This window comes from Onychostruthus taczanowskii, unplaced genomic scaffold, assembly GCF_017590055.1.
Source record: "Onychostruthus taczanowskii isolate IOZ18803 unplaced genomic scaffold, ASM1759005v1 scaffold26, whole genome shotgun sequence".
NCBI lineage: Eukaryota > Metazoa > Chordata > Aves > Passeriformes > Passeridae > Onychostruthus > Onychostruthus taczanowskii.
The window spans coordinates 7,399,429-7,415,615 of NW_024499906.1; the positions used below are offsets into that span (position 1 = coordinate 7,399,429).

General features: G+C 43.0%; 2 protein-coding genes across 3 annotated transcripts; both read left to right on the forward strand.

Moving 5' to 3' along the window:
- Positions 1 to 773: 773 nt before the first annotated feature.
- Positions 774 to 7,211, forward strand: TRIM13 (tripartite motif containing 13). 2 transcript variants are annotated; one of them, XM_041407359.1, is made up of 2 exons: positions 774 to 940; positions 5,966 to 7,211. In XM_041407359.1, the coding sequence occupies exon 2, from the start codon at positions 5,969 to 5,971 to the stop codon at positions 7,196 to 7,198; it is 1,230 nt and encodes a 409-aa protein (XP_041263293.1). In that variant the 5' UTR covers positions 774 to 940; positions 5,966 to 5,968; the 3' UTR covers positions 7,199 to 7,211. The 2 variants fall into 2 exon arrangements, with proteins under 2 accessions (XP_041263293.1, XP_041263292.1); XM_041407358.1 differs by lacking the exon at positions 774 to 940 and adding an exon at positions 961 to 1,127.
- A 1,261-nt stretch (positions 7,212 to 8,472) lies between these two features.
- KCNRG (potassium channel regulator) lies at positions 8,473 to 11,468 on the forward strand. Its single transcript, XM_041407360.1, has 2 exons — positions 8,473 to 9,378; positions 11,216 to 11,468. The coding sequence occupies exons 1-2, from the start codon at positions 8,801 to 8,803 to the stop codon at positions 11,466 to 11,468; spliced, it is 831 nt and encodes a 276-aa protein (XP_041263294.1). The 5' UTR covers positions 8,473 to 8,800.
- The last annotated feature ends 4,719 nt before the right edge of the window (positions 11,469 to 16,187 follow it).

A 16,187-nucleotide genomic window follows, 5' to 3' on the forward strand; every position in this document is an offset into this window, starting at 1 on the left:
ATGGCTTTTAAGACCCAGATGCCTAAATAATGAGAAGAAATATGTCAGATGTGCAAGGGAGCTTCATTTGATAGAAGTATGGTCTGATTTGTGATGTTCCTTGTGTGGGTAGTCCTGGAGGTGAAGAGTCTCCCCTGTGCTGATGAGTGACGGGACTGCAGTGGGTGCAGAGTAGGGGAGTGAAGGGATGCAGGAGGCAGAGTATGTACACTTGAGAACAGCTTTTGATGTTCTTTTTGATGTAGTACTTCACAAAGTCTAACTAGAAAATAGGTTCAGTTTGACTTTGATGTGAGACCTGTTCTGTTGACTGAGAACTAACAGAACTGCAAAAGAGATATCCAACACAAAGGTTCTCTGACATCTCAGCACTTCCAGACTCAGTTTCATAGTCCTGTAACTAGAATGTTCTTTCAAGTGGACATGGGATCTCTTCTGCTCCATCTCCCTGGGACTAGTCATTGTTTTGTGGAAAACCTGCACTAGTTTTACAGGCCACGTTAAATCTCCAAGAGATTCACCAGCTGGAAACAGTATAACCAGTGTGTTCAAGCAAATAAGAATGAGTTGCTATCCTTTTATGAAGCACGTTAGGCTCTCTGTCTCAAATTATGTTTTCTTTTAATGAGTGCTTTCGGAAGGTGGCAGATCCCCAGCAGGATTGTCACCCAGCAGCGCCCCTCCTTAGGCTGTGCAACGTGCGCCTGAGAGCTGCAGGCTCAAGTGTAATTTAACAGAGTTAACAAACAACAGAAACCCGTATATATCTCGGCGGAGGCACAGGCTGCAGCCTCGGCCGCCGCCTCAGGCAAGCAGCATCCACCGGCGGCCCTCTCTCCCGGCAGCTCCGGGGCCTTCCTGGCAGCTCGCAGGCAAGCGGAGGAAGGGAAGAGCGGCAGCAGCTCCTGCCCTGGGGCTGCATCGGCGGCCGCGGGCCAAGGTGGGTGGGACGGCGGGGCAGCAGCTCCCGGCCGATCGCTCCGGCGGGCCGGGGCCGGGCGGCGGGGCGGGAGCGGCGGGCCCGGAAGGCGGGCGGCGGCCGGAGCGGGAGCGGCGGCGAGCCGTGCGAGTGTCCGAGGCGGCCGCTCCCCCGCCTGCCTGGACCCCCGCGGGCCCGGCCTGCCATGGTGAGTAGCGGGGCCCGGGGGCGGCAGGACGGGCGGGCGCGGCCGGGGAGCGCAGGCCGCGGCTTTGTGAGAGGCTGCGGCCGCGGCCGGAGCCGCCGGTAGCGCCGGCAGCCGCCATCCCCCCTGAGCCCCGCTGTGCTTGGCGGGGCGCGGGCGGACCAGCAGGGCCTCCCTGCCCCGGGCTGCGGTGCCCGGCGGAGCGCTGAGACCCCCGCCGAGGCCAGGGCCGGCGGCTGGCTGCAGTGCCGTCGTTTAGGGGCGATTCCCCGCTGGAATTGCAGAGGGGGGTTGTAACCAGGAGCAGCAAGGGAACCTCTGCCGGGTGAAGAAGGGACAGTGGGGGTGAGCGCGGGGCCAGCGTTGGGGCAGCCCCTGCGCTCGACAGACCGCCCAGCCCTGGGGCTGAAACGGTGTTCGTGGGGCTGTGAATGCACTGAGCGCAGATCGCTTGTTTCTTCCGGCTTTCCTGCCTTTCGAGAGTCTGGACGTGTTGGATCTACCAAAAATTCTGCTCCTGGAAAAACCTTTGGCTATGAAATACCAGGTTTGAAGCATGGGCAATTTACCCAGGTCTTTTTGGCTGTGTGGATAGCAACCTTCCAATAGCTGAAAGGGGTCTGCAGGGAAGCCAGAGAGGGACTCTTCATCAGGAGCTGTAGTGACAGAACAAGGAGTGATGTGTACAAACTGAAAGAGGGGAAATTTTGTTTAGATATCGGGAAGAAATTCTTTACTGTGGGGGCAGTGACACTGGAACGGGTTGCCCAGGGAGATTGTGGATGCCCTCGTCCTGTCAGTGTTCAAGGCCAGGTTAGGTAAGGCCTTTGGCAACCTGGTCTAGTGGTTGGTGTCCCTGTCCATGGCAGGGGGAGTTGGGACTAGATAATCTTCAAAGTCCTTTTCAACCCCTTAACATTCTATGATCCTATGTTACCTACTGCTCATGGAGGTCAGGTGTTGCTCAATAAAATGTATACAATGACTCTGTTAGGTTTCAGTTTCTCTCAGTGGAGTGAACAGATCATAGCTGCTGCAAGGAGGATCTTCCATTTCCCTTCCCTCTGTGTGGGACTCCTTTTAGGGCTGATTCAACACACCAGTCTGGCAGAAGGCTGGTGAAATTGCTCATAGGGGGTCCTGACACAGACCGGGGTCCTTGCCAAGGAAGGGAGATGTGACCTCTCCTGACTAGCTCAACTACTTGTGGAAATGTAGCTTGACTTGATCAAGTCTCATTTAGAGCAGTTACACACCATTGCAGGAAACTTGTAATTCAGGGATTATCTTTTTGGGTTTTTTTTGAAGCCTGGTGAAAGTCTGGTTTCACTTTCAGCATGCTGCTGGCTGATAAACTCAACTTCTGTGCTGAGAAGCATGCTAAATGAATTTTTGTCTGGAGTGTGGGAAAAAGCTACTGTGGTTGTTTTTGCTTTTATGGTTTGATGTTATTTGTCATTCTTCTTCCTAATGATAAAACTGTGCAAGTTGCTATTTCTGATGGGTGACATCTGTTGGGTTTGTACCCACAGATGCTTTTGGTCCATGTGCTACAAGTGGGGAATTTCAGGGCCTCCCAAACCTGGGTCAGAGGTTACACAGAGAAATTCCCAGTGGAAAAGTTGAAATGTAGCTGTAGTTCATCACACAAATACCAGGTTGCTAAGGGTTGTTTCAATCCACAGACAATTTACTGTCTGAAATTAAAGAAGACAGAAGTTAATCTGTCCAACCAGTCATACAGGTCTTCAGTATTTTTGGCTTGGCATATCTGGTGTTGTAAGAGGGGGAGAGGGGAAGTTTGTAGACCTGCACATTTATTTTTTTTTTAAATCCAGTGTTTTTAATGATGTGGTATAAAGGTTTTGAAATTCAGTTATATTTATAAAGCATAATTATGTAATTTGGTAAGTGGGGTTGAAATGCAACAGGACAGTTTTAGTTGGATCATGAAGCCTTTTTGTGTATGTTTTTTGTATTTTTAGGAGTGTGAAAATCTTCAGTGTTTGTCCTGCAATTTTTATGGAAAGTGTTATAGTAAGCATTTTCTGCATTGGTTTGCAGTTCTTGCTGTCAGGCATGCAAAGCTGCTTTTCCAGCTCCCTAACTGGGAAGTAAAATCCTGCCTGGTAGAGGAGATGGACCAGAGCAAATATTTTCTGTCCTGTGCATTTCCATTTACTAAGAGATGAAAAACTGTCATTTTAGTTTTGTAGTTATTATCCTCTTAGCACATGAGCAGAACTGATCTTTATGCTGCTACAGTGGCTAAAAGCTATGAGTACAAGTTGGAAAGAGAGAGCTGCTCACAAAAAGGAAGATTCAGGAGTGGAGGGATGAAATTATCATCTTCCTGTCATCCCATTATTTTTAGCACCAGGAAAACGATGGAAGAGAAACATTGCTTTGAGAGCATGAGAGGTGCTTCAAAACTATATTCTCCCCACAGAAAATGAGGTTTCTGAATGGGATCTGTGGGCTTACAGGAAACCCATTAGTTAGAGTTATTAGACCTTTTCTCTGGGACTTTTCCCCAGTTGTAGTGGTGGCTTCTTCTGCCTCCTGACTTTAGTTCTGAGTAAAAAAGCTGGCAACTTTTCCAAAGTTTCTTCTTTCCAGCAAGCACAAGAATATGTGGTGGGGCATAAGCACCTAAGCATGGTAGTCTCAAGCGTTCTGACTGTCGTGCTGTTGCAGGAAAGTTGGGATTGGGAGAGAGGGTCCCGCTGAGGCAGGGAAGCACCGTTGTGAGCCAGCTTCCCTTTCATTGCTGGGCTTGTTAATCAGCCTGGAGGCTCACGTTTAGTGTGCCTGCAGCAAGAGAAGGGTCAAGTCCTGGGCACCTCGCTGAAGGGGGCTCCCAGACCACCACAGGCCCTCAGCCCCCCACTCATTTCCTGAAGGGCTCTAAGGGCTCACTGTGCCAGCAGCAGCAAATGGTGTGAAAAATGAGGGGATGTGCCCTAGGGAAACTGTAACAGGGAGGGGATCGGTCCTGGGCTTTTGTTAATCACAGATCTGGACCATACACAGTGGCAGGACCAGTGTGGGATCTAAGGACTGGTGGTCTTTTCCCTTCACTTTCTCTGTTTTCCATCTTTACTCTCCTCTCTTGTTCTATCCCACCAAGTGCGGCAGTTGGGTTTTACCCCTTGCTCTGTGCTGGAGTTGGCTGGGAGAGTCGGGAGCTTGGTAAAGTTCACTGTAAAAGTCAAGAGCTTGTTAGCCAACACTTCTACAATAGCGGGATGGCTGTCAGAGTTAAGGTGGCTATATAATAAAGGATAAGAGTTCCCTGACACTGAACTGCTGTCTTTCTTCAGTCCACTAAAAAGTTGTACTGAATTTTTGGGTTGTGACAACCCCTCCTCCTCACTTGAAAAGCATGGGAAATTTGCTTACACTTCTCAATAATAGCTTTTACTGTGAAGTCTTACTGGGACTATTGGTCCTTTTGTGAAGCAAAGTCAGGAGTGACCTCACTTTTCTTCCTGATAGTGAACTTTGCTTTCCTTGAATCAGTGGTATTGTTTTTATTGCTCTTCTTGTCCTGTGCAGCATGGATCTTCCCTTGCAGCTCTCTTCTTGGCTCCCATGTTTTCCACTTCATATTTCTTTGAGGGGACAGAATCCTTAGAAATTACATCAGAACTAATTAGGAGCTCATTCATAGTACTTTGATGCACTTTTCTGTGATGTCTTTCAATTTATAAAAGGAATTTTATGACATATTTATATGAATATATGTTGTATAATACGGAAGGAATTTATGCAAGGGAAGCATCTCTCTAATTATAGCTCAAAATGAAGTTTGAAAGCTTTGGATGATACAGACTGTCACCTATTTTGGTCTTTATTAGCTATTTGTTTTCTTAGAGCATGCTGTAAGTTACAAGGTGTTTGCATCTGAGAACTTGGCTTTAGTTAGAGGCAGGGGGAGGGTAGTGCGCTGGGTCCCTTCACTGAGACTTTCCAGTAGGAAGGATTACATGATAAATATTCTTCCTGTAGGTTCTCTCCACAGAAAGAAATTACTGGGGTGTGAATGCTGTGAGAATGGAATTGGAAATAGAAATTGCAGATGAGTAAAAATGTTTAACAGTTTTGTTTCATGATGAATTATCAAGGATTATGGGCATCTGTTATTTGAAGTATTTTAACTTTGTGCTGAATGGCTCAATAGTAACACATTCAGTTGGTTATTTAAAAATACTGCAGGAGCAAGAGAAAAGCTCATTCTTTAAGTGAGTGGTGACTCTCCTTTGGCCTTGCAAGTAGAGCAAAAAGACACATTATGTATTTTGTAGCAGCAAAAAAACACTGCGACTGGGCTTTTTCAGTCACTTTTAGTATTGTCTACAGTATCAGTGTGAGGGTTTGAAACTGGAAGCTTTGGATGAGTGGAGCAAGTAGAAAGTAATCAAATCTTAGTAGAGTATATTTGCTGTGTCTTCTGTGCAAATCCCATTTCTGTGTATTGCATCAGCAAGGAAAGATGTAAGTCTTGCACTGTTATTATGAGTACATGAGTTACTTTCTTTAAGAATCCTTTCTGGGACTGGCAAGTGTTCTTTTCCAGCATTTCTAGTTAAGAGTCAAAAAAAATGGTTCTGCTTGAGCATTGCACCATTCTTGCACCTGCCATTTGCTGGCCAGGCACCACAGCTAAGGGGGACTGGCTGCAAAAACCCAGCTGAGGCGCTGTCTTAAGGATACTGGAGGAAAAAATACCTCTTTTTCTCACTGAGACATGTCTCAGATGGAGATTGTTTTTTGTATGGTCTCCTTGAGGGGGAAATAAGTTTTGTAAGTACTGTTACCATCTTTTTTCTCTTTCCTAGGACATGATGGAGCTCCTAGAGGAAGATCTGACCTGTCCCATTTGCTGTAGCCTGTTTGACGATCCTCGTGTCCTGCCCTGTTCACACAATTTCTGCAGAAAGTGTCTGGAAGGAATTCTTGAGGGAAATGTGCGGAATGTGCTTTGGAGGCCATCCCCTTTCAAGTGCCCCACATGCAGGAAGGAGACTCCTGTCACTGGAGTCAACAGCTTGCAGGTCAACTATTCCCTGAAGGGTATCGTGGAGAAGTACAACAAAATCAAAGTAACTCCAAAAATGCCTGTGTGCAAAGTGCACAGCGGGCAACCCCTTAACATTTTTTGCAGGACAGACATGCAGCTGATCTGTGGGGTATGTGCCACCCGTGGTGACCACACAAAGCATGTTTTCTGTTCCATTGAAGAAGCTTATTCCCAGGAGAAGCGGGCTTTTGAAACTTTGTTTCAGGGCTTTGAAACTTGGCGTTGTGGAGATGCCCTCTCACGGCTGGATACCTTAGAGACCAGCAAGAGAAAAGCTCTGCAGATGCTGACGAAAGATTCTGATAAAGTGAAGGAGTTCTTTGAGAAGCTGCAGCACACACTGGAGCAGAAGCGAAATGAGATTCTGTCTGACTTTGAGACCATGAAGCTTGCAGTGATGCAGGCCTACGATCCGGAAATCAATAAACTGAACACGATTCTGCAAGAGCAGCGGATGGCTTTTAACATTGCAGAGGCCTTCAAAGATGTGTCCGAACCCATTGTATTTCTGCAACAGATGCAGGAGTTCAGGGAAAAAATCAAGGTGCTCAAAGAAACCCCTTTACCTTGTTCCACTGTGGACATCAGTCCCACAATGAAGAGCTTTGATACCAGCCAGTGGAATGGAATAAAGCTCGTTGATGTGGACAAACTGTCCTTGCCTCAGGAAAGCAACACATTCAAATTCAAGATTCCCTCAGTCTTTTCACGCAGATTTATAGTGAACTCTCTTATTTTCTTGCTCATTCTTGCTGTCACCAGAATGTCCTTTGTGGAGTCAGTCATTGACAATCTCCAGTGCTGGAAATCTCAGTTCCTTACAATTTGCTTGTCCTATTTGGCAGATACCGTGGAGATAGCAGATCATGCAGTCTTTTACTGGGAACAGATGACAGATGGAGCTTCACTGTTAAGAGAAAAGTGTAAAAACTATACGCTGGTTGTACTGGATAACGTCGCACAGTTTGTGTGCAAATATAAACTGTTGTGAAGTGTCTGCTGGAATATAAGAACTAAGAGAGATCTGGGGGAGAAAACATAGAACCTCTTAAATTAATTGGTCTTTTCAGACTTCCAATGAAAATATTCAAAGGTTCAAAATGATTCCAAAACATTCATAATGTTCACATAGTTTGAGCACTGCTAAACCAGAAAATGAAATGGAGCTTTGAAAAACACTTTGTGGATTCTTCTTTCAGTGGCGATTATGGGAATATTACTCACTGTAAATCATTTTTCTTACCAAAATATAGGGCCAAACTGTACCTTTAGTTTGATGTTAATGTAATTGTAGAATAAGGTAAAAGATTGTAGTTTAAAAAAAAATTCTAACTGGGAGATCGTTTGGAAAGAGGAAGAAGAGTTGTGACTGAGGTGAGCACTGTGCTGACAGGTTTGCTGAGGACTGTCCTTCCACTGCAAAATGCAGCATGCATAATTCATATTCTGGAACCAGCTTCTATCTGACAATGTTACTTCTCTCTGAAATAGCTATATGTTTTGGTTTTGTGGGGTATCTTTTTTATATAACCAAATATTGTAATTACCCTGTGCATTCAGATTACATGTTCTATAAAAAATGTGTCTTCAGGGCAAGCATAAATTCTAGAGGTAATGATAAGAACAAGCTGCAGGACAGTATGTGCTTTGCAGATAGTTCATACTTTGCAGTTTATTTTTCCAACATCAAATTGTCGGGGTAGCTGGGCTGTTTTGTTAGTTCCATGTTTCTCTGAAGCCACGCTTTCTTAAAAACTGGCCTTAACATAAAGAACTTAGTGCAGTGAAAGGCATGCAGGGGTCTGCCACAGGAAGGCAGCCTGGGCTCTAGCCCTGCAGAGGTGGCAGGTAAAACAGCTGCTCTCCTGTCCCTCTCTGCCTCTCCAGATTGCAATTCCAAAAGCCAGGAAAAATGACTGGATGATTCCTGGAACAGGTTGTGGGATGCAGCAGGTGTATGGATGTTGGTGGTGTTTGAAGAACCTTGTGTAGGTTCTTCTGCTGTTGCTGCATTGTTGTGTATCTCGTTTCAGGAGCTATTTGAATTTTCTGGTTGTACTGACTTGGCCTTAGATACAGGGATTTTAAGGGAATATTAAACTTGAGTCCTCTGAAGTGCCCTTCTTCCGGAGCATACAGTACTGAAATGTCTCGCCTGAAGCACATTTAACCTCTTTTTGCAGTGGTCGTACGAACAGCAATGTATGGAATGAAAATGTTGAACTGACATTTCTAGAAAACAAACATAATGTGTGCCATCCTTTGGGAATATTTGTTTGCCTCTCTGAAGGTTTCGTAAATTGTGACAGTCAATTCACTGTATTCCAGTAGTCCTCGCAAGCTGTTCATTTCAAAAATAAAACATTAAATTCCAAGAATTCAAAGTCTCCAAGCAACCAAACCCAGGAAACAAAACTATTGTACATGATATTTACATCTTTGTTGCCTGGGAATCCTGTTGCTGCTCCACACCTCACTCCAAACACTTGCTAAAAGCATGCAATGGTTTTTGCAGCTGCCTTGCAGTTTAGGAAGGATCAAGTCACAGACATGAGGATGAGAGAGCTGCGATTCCTGAGTGGCTGAGGCAGCCATGAGTAGTCGAGAGGTGGTTGTTCTGAGTGTGGGAGGTGTGAGATTTGTAACCCGGGCTTCCACCTTGCAGCAGTTCCCTGAGTCCAGGCTGGCACGGATGGTGAATGACGATGACCGGGAATTTAAACTGGTGAATGGAGAGTTTTTTGTGGACAGAGATGGAGCTTTGTTTAGTTACATCATGGACTTCTTGAGGACTCTCCAGGTGTCCTTACCACCTGATTTCTCAGACTATCAGAGGCTGCAGAGAGAAGCAGAATTCTATGGACTCTACCCCCTGGCCAACCTCCTGAGCCAAGAACATTTGCTGAAGCCGAGGTTGGAGATCTTGGAAGTGCGTTTTTCTCTCCAAGAAATGCAGGCCTTTTTCCGGATCTTTGGTTCCTGCAGTACCACCATTGAGGCACTAGCTGAGCAGATCACTGTGTTTACAGGGCAGCAGCCAGGACAGGGCTGGAACAGCCCTTTTCCTTCCCAGAAACCACTCGTTCCACTTCCTTTGGAAAGACCCTCGCATCATGATATGGTTTTTCTGTGTGGTACTGAGTATTCTGCTGGTGACCAGTTCGTGGCCAGGTACTGTCCCTAGAGTGACTTCTCATTACAGACTTTGTGACTTTGTGACTTGCAGTTCATGATGTGCACACTACGTGCTAGCAAAGATCATTTTAAAGAAACCGTAAGAAAAGAAATACATTTCCTTCTTTCTGTTCAATGTTATCTTTTTCTAGTTCTGAAACACCCAGTTTAATTTATTACATTGATTTGCCTGTTCTTCAGCTTCCTAAAGTACTGTTCTTGATGTTTGTTTATGAGCATTTTTGGGTTTTCTCTCTCTCCAATTTCCTCCTCACTCAGTTTAGAATTTCACAGTATCACCTTCTACAGAACATGAAAAATACAGTAAAATGAAGCAAAGGAAACAAAATAAAGAAGTAAAATAGTGGGTGGAAGCCTAAAATCTCTACTGGCTTATGGTGCAAAAGGCTTTCACATGAGAAACAGCAAAGAATGACAGGAAGGGTTAAAAATTCCAGTGGAACTGAGACAGGTTTTCGGGGACTGGAAAGCTTTTGTAGAGCTTTTTATTAGGGGGAGGGAGAATAGACAGATTATTAACTATATGCTTCACAGTGGGTTTCTTTGAATTCAGAGCCAGGTTTTGTTTTTATTAAGATAACTGTGTATCAGTAATTTGTGTGATAGCAGTATCATATTCTAATGACTATTTGGGTTACTTGAACTATCTTTTTCTGGCTGTCTCTATTGTATGGAGACATGTTCTTACTGTATAAGAAAATGTTAACCTATTTTGTCCTCTGTGGCTATTAGAATATCTGGAATTTTGTGGAAATTTCATTGAAATATTTAAAAAAATATTCTGTTTGAATATATGAACCAACACAGCAGTCTTTTGGTTATTTCTAAAAGAAAATAAACTTTATCTTTCTTCCAGATTTCTTTGGCTAAGCAATTAGAATAAAAACTACTTGGCATTTGTGAAGCAATATATATTTTTGTGTGCCAAACCTTAACTTTGTAACATATTACTAATTTTTGTGGACTAGCAATTGGTTGAGTAGGTTATGGCAACTTAAGTAGTGGGGAAAATATTTCTGACTTTTTCATTTATTTCTTCAGAATTGGTAAAAGTTTCCCTTTGCAGATCAATAGAAAAGCTGATCTTGAGTAATGAAACAAGTAAAATTTGATTATGTTGCCTTGCTGAATTTCTGTCTCCTTAATCTCTGTAGTGACATGGACTTTTTTGCCTTTCTTGTGCTTTCCATGAATGTTTGGTGTACTTGCCTGTGAACTGTGGAACAGTTTCACCTGTCAGTTTATACATTTTGTAATAGTGTTTTTACCTGACTTCTGCTCCTCAGAATGTCTGGATAGATTCTTACACTGTACTTTATATCAAATAAAATCTTTTGAGACCATGTGAAAATGATTTTAGTATTTGTTACCACAAGACCTGCTGTACAAGGTAACTTTGCAATAAATGTCAGTGTTTGTTGAGAGAGATCCTGTGTGTTGGAGAGTGATGCTCTTGGGGTGAACGTGACTCTTGCTGTCCACTGTTTACTCTTACCTGAAAAACTGTTGCAGCGTTACAGAGTCTGCTGCTTACTTCTCCTCTGTTGAGACAAGATGGGGGTTGTCACAGATATGTCTTAAGAAAGTAAGTTTTGTGGTGGAGGAGGGTGTGAAAGGAAAGTGCTTCTTCCCCAGCACAGAACTGGATGAACTGAGAATTACTCTCAATGAAGGAAAGAGTCCAGTCGTCCTTTATGGAAAAAAAAATATCTGGAGCTTTGGTTGCTTTAAACACAATGCAGTTGTGCTGATCTGTGCTGTAAAGAAGTAATTAAAGTGTGTTGTAACTGTTTTTTTGTCCCTCTGATTTTAGGTATGTTTCCATAAAGCCTGATAAAAGAAAGCTGATTAATGGTACTAACGTGCTAGGCCTGCTGCTTGACACTTTGCTCAGAGATGGATTTCGCCTCATAAGCACCAGGACAGCCGGCAGTGAAGAGAAGGTTGAATGCTACACTTTTGAAAGGATGAAGAGGGCAGCAGGCCTTGCCATCATGGTGAACCAAACCCCAGGGAGCTCTGGGGTAGCACAGGCAAGGAGAAGCCAAGTGCAGAAAGGGAAATAAGGGCTTTTGCTTCCATCTTTTGAATGTAGAAGAGGGATGTGTCAGCACTAGGGACCTTTCTTTTTGTTGTTTTGGCTTGTTTGAAACTGCAGCTATTGAAGGAAGTAACCAACACATTTTCTTTCAAATATTTAGGGGAAACAATTTCTTGCCTTTTACTGCTCTACCCTCTTTAAGTAAAAGAAGCCCAGATTCAATACTGGGTTTGTGGACCAGATTTCAGCAATTTCGAGAGTTTTTGTTTTTTCTCTGTGGCTAAAATTTACATGAGGACTTACAAAGCATCAGCCATCCCTTCCAGAAAATTGTTTTTATGTTCTGTGCTAATCTGCAAGTAGGGTTTAAAAACATGGTAATACATGAAGATGATGCAGCTGTCATCCCAACAGTTAGGAGTGGCTGGGGGAGGAATGCAAGCCCCAATGATTGATTAGTGCTTCCACTCACTGACTCTTGCACTTGGCTGAGAACAGTGTAAGGGGAACATCCCGAGCTGTGCTGCTGTGTGGCTTTGTGAAAGCCATCGCTGAGGTCTGTGAAATAATGTGTGACTGTCTCTTGTCCTCTCCTCCCATCTGGTGGCATTAAGATGCTCTTTGGTTCTGAGAATTAAATTATAAAGATCTTTGTGAACAGAAGGTCAGTTAATTTTTAGTGCTTTCACCACAAAAAGGATGAAAATGTGATGAACAGCCCTTCACATGAAAGAGTTTGTTCAGTTTCAAACAAAACAGTGCAAAGGATTTTTTAGTACTTGTTAAGTACAACACTGTTAGAAGGCTTAGCAGAAGTGGCTTTAAGAGCCTTGTTAGTCCTGTCATACCTTTGTAAAGATGAAAAAAAAAATTAGCTCAGGTACTGAGAGAGGTAAGTTAATGAAGCTTTATAAATTAAGAATCTTTTGTCCTTCCATCAAGGCAGGGAAGGAAGATAGCAGTAACTTCAGGGATTCGTTAGTTGCATCTCAATTTTGTTGCTGGTAAAGCACAGAATTCACAGAACCACACGGTTGGAAAAGACCTTAAAGATCATGAAGTCCAACCCATGCCCCGATGCCTCAACTAAACCATGGGCTCGAGTGCCACATCCAGTTATTCAGTCTGTTTTTAAACACATCTAGGTATGGTGACTCCACCACCTCCCCAGCCAAACCATTCCAGAACTTTATGAGTCTTTCTGTGAAAAACTTTTTCCTAATATCCAATCTATATTTCCTTTGTCGCAGCTTGAGACTGCACCATCTTCCCAAGGCTTCAAACAGCCCAGGAGAACCACTTTGGGCTTTCTTGGCTGACCAATTAAATCTGGCTTTTCATTAGTTTTAAAATGTGCATGCATTTATTGGCAGCACTTGATAAGGGAGGGTGGGACTCAGCCATCTGTTTCCTGCCCTAAGGAGTTTCAGTAAAATGGATCTTTCCAGAATGGAAAGAGGTGCCACTATGGGACACCTCTTTTCTTTGGCTACTGCTCCGGGGCATTTCAGCTTGACCCAAGTTCAGAAGCACAGTGAGATCCTCTTTGCTTGTTCTAGAGCTGTTTGAATTAAGAATAATATGATTATGGGACTACATCTCCCATGCTGCTTACAGGTTATGTAGTAAATGTAAGAGTGAATGATTCCACTTCAAATGGGATTTTTTTGGTCAGTAATGTCAATGTGTTCATATTTCTCTTGAAGTAAGATATTTCTTACAGTGAGAACCATTATTCACTGAACAACTTTCCCACAGATGTGGTGGAGTGTCCCTTGTTAGAAATTTTGAAGAAGGTGCTAAATGACTTCATGGAGGCTCTGTGTCATATGAAAGGCTGGACCAGATAATCTTTGAGTTCCCTTCCAGCCTGTCCCCACTAGTTGCTGTGCTGCTTGTTTGGAAATGATAATGTTGATTATTGGGAGAGTTATTGGTCGTGGATATTGTAGGTGGAGGGACTAGCCAATGTAAAGCACAAGACAAAAAAAAAAAAAAGCAAATTCTTACAGGGAAAGTTAAAAAAATAGACTTGAGGCTGTGTTTAGACATTATACCCTAAATGATCACCAATAGCAGTGATGTAAGCTGAGACAAGTTTCAGAACCCTTTATAGTAACAATTACACTGTTTCACTTACACAAAAGTAGGGACTTTGTTTTCCTTTCTGCAGCAGCCACTTTGAAAATTAAAATTTGGAGTCCAATTTTTTTTTTTTAATAAAGTGAAAGAAAAGACAAAATACTTCAATTTTTAAAGAGCCTCAAAGTTTTTACCTATGCCACCATCCATGTTCCATGTCTTTGGAAAAATGAATGTTTGATACAACCATTTCAATAACACTTAATGATGAGCTGAACACATGGGTTAATTTTTATGTAGCACAGCATCATTCTATGAATGCATTATTTGGCTCAGGAAAATATACCAGTGCAAGTTGCTGTCATGTAAAGAACCATATGCGCTTTACTTCACCCTTGGGTAACAGTGTGCTGTGACTGTGCTGCTTTTGGAAGCAAAGCACATGACCATCAACAAGCTTGTGTTCCCAGAGTTCTTTAGCATTTATTCTTACTTAGCTCTAAACTGAGAAGTGTCACCTTCTGTCATTTTGTGTTCCTGAACACAGAACATGATTAGGCTCTTACACAATGCTTTCACTTTGTTGGTTTTTTTGTTTGTTTGTTTTAACTAATAGTTCCTTAAATAAGAGAGCATGTGTGTGAACAACGTGATAGAAATCTGTTGAATGTGTCTGACTGATACCAGTAGGATACTCATGACTTCAGTGGAAGATTGATGGAATAAATTAATTGAATTGAAGCTGGTTCTTCAAGGAAAGCACCCTATTGGATTTCTTTATACAGAAAAAGGAAGCAGTGATGATAGAGCTACAGGTGTGTAGCTTCAAGCAACAACTAAATGGCCGTACTTATGGAGGTACAGATGAAATTATGTTTATTTGCAGACAAATAAATGTAAAAATAGCACTGATTTACTAGGAGGATCTTCAGCTGGCCTCCACTTTGTGAGGTTATTTATGCTACTGTAAAGTGTTGCTGAGTCAGGATGGCAAATTTTCTGTGCCCTTTTTGAAGTGGTATGCAGTGTAACCTGCAGGCACCAAGGCAGGAATTTAGAAATAGTGGCCAGTGTTTTTACTGCTCCTTCCCCTCTGAAGCCCCAAACAAGCAGGGATGCAGCAGAGAGCAGACTGTGTGGTGTGTGCTCAGCACAGTTATTCACACACAAGGGAACAGCTGTACAAGTGAATTTGGCTGATAGGAACTACGAGTCTGAGTGATTTTAAAAGCTGCTTCGTCAAAACCAGATTATGTGCTAAACTGAGTACTTCCACCCAAACCTTGGCAGGCAATTCAGCTCTGGTATCTCACAACACAATCTTTGCTAGACTAGCAGTGTGTTGTAGGTGACTTGGTTGTACTTTAACATGTGAGAACCAGAAGCTCTGATTGCTCACATCTAGCTCTCTTTTTGATTAAATGGGAATGGGATTTTGAGAAATTTAGACTTTTATTTTCCAATAAAAGTAATTTGTTATCCCTGACATAATCTGCTTCTTAAATCATTGCCAACTTTCTCAAGAGAATTCCTTTATTTCATGTGAAGATGCAAAATTTGCTGATTTCAGTAAACTACACTGCTGTATTTGCATTTTTATTCTTCCCTGGATTCAGCAGAAATGTGCAAACTGTTCCACTGCCTGTGATGCTAGAAAGGAACTGCCACAGTGCTGGGGCAGCCCCCTCACTCACTCACAATGAGCTCTCTGTGGCTTTGTAACAGGCAAACACACAGAGCCATAGGGGAAAAAGAAACTGAATGGTGAGGCAGCACCATCATCCTGTCCCACTCACAGGGACTGCGTGGCATGGCAGGAGATCATCCAAAATGAGGTGATAGCTTACAGGATTTGCAAAAGGCAGACGATTTACAAAAACAATGCCTCATTTGCTTTATACTTTCTCATCTTAATCACTTTTCCCTCCTTTATAATTGGGTGTTATCCTGTGTTTCCATATTCAAGACTGCCAAGGGCTTTGCCAGTACATTTGTGATGCCAGTTGGATGTCCCAACAGGATAGAGGTACCACAAACTTTTTCCATGCCCCTGTTCTTGCACCATGTAACTGTGTTGACTTCCTTTTCTAGTGATGGGTGACATTTTTTGTGCTTTTAAGTAACTTTTTGCTGCTTCTTCACACACTTGGAAGTCTGTCTTGTGTCATACTTATCCTTTCAGGGACATGTCATTTATTTACCACTTGAATTGTTCAGTATCCTGCTGATACCAGGAAAGACAGAGCCTATTGTGAAATACCTTCTTGTTCTTTGGGTATTGATTTCAGTGACACTTCATGAGGGTTTTTGTTTCTTTGGCAAGTGCAGTCACTGCATTCTAATAGGTTCTGCAGTCAGCACTCATGTGATCGTATAAATGGTTAAGAACAGATGTTTAAATAAAGCTCTATAAATTGATACAATAGACTAAGATACTATTTAGACTAAGACTGATCTCTGCACTGGCCATAGAACTGGGAAGTTTTCCCCTTTACTAAATAATTCCAAACCATTTTCCACTTACCTTCATAATTGATTTTCATGGAAGTAGTAGAAGATCCTCCCTACAATGCTGTATATCAGGAATTAATATCCATAGGGCAAAACAATGATCTGGAGTAACTGCATCATGCCCAATGATAGTAACTTCTGTTAACTTTGG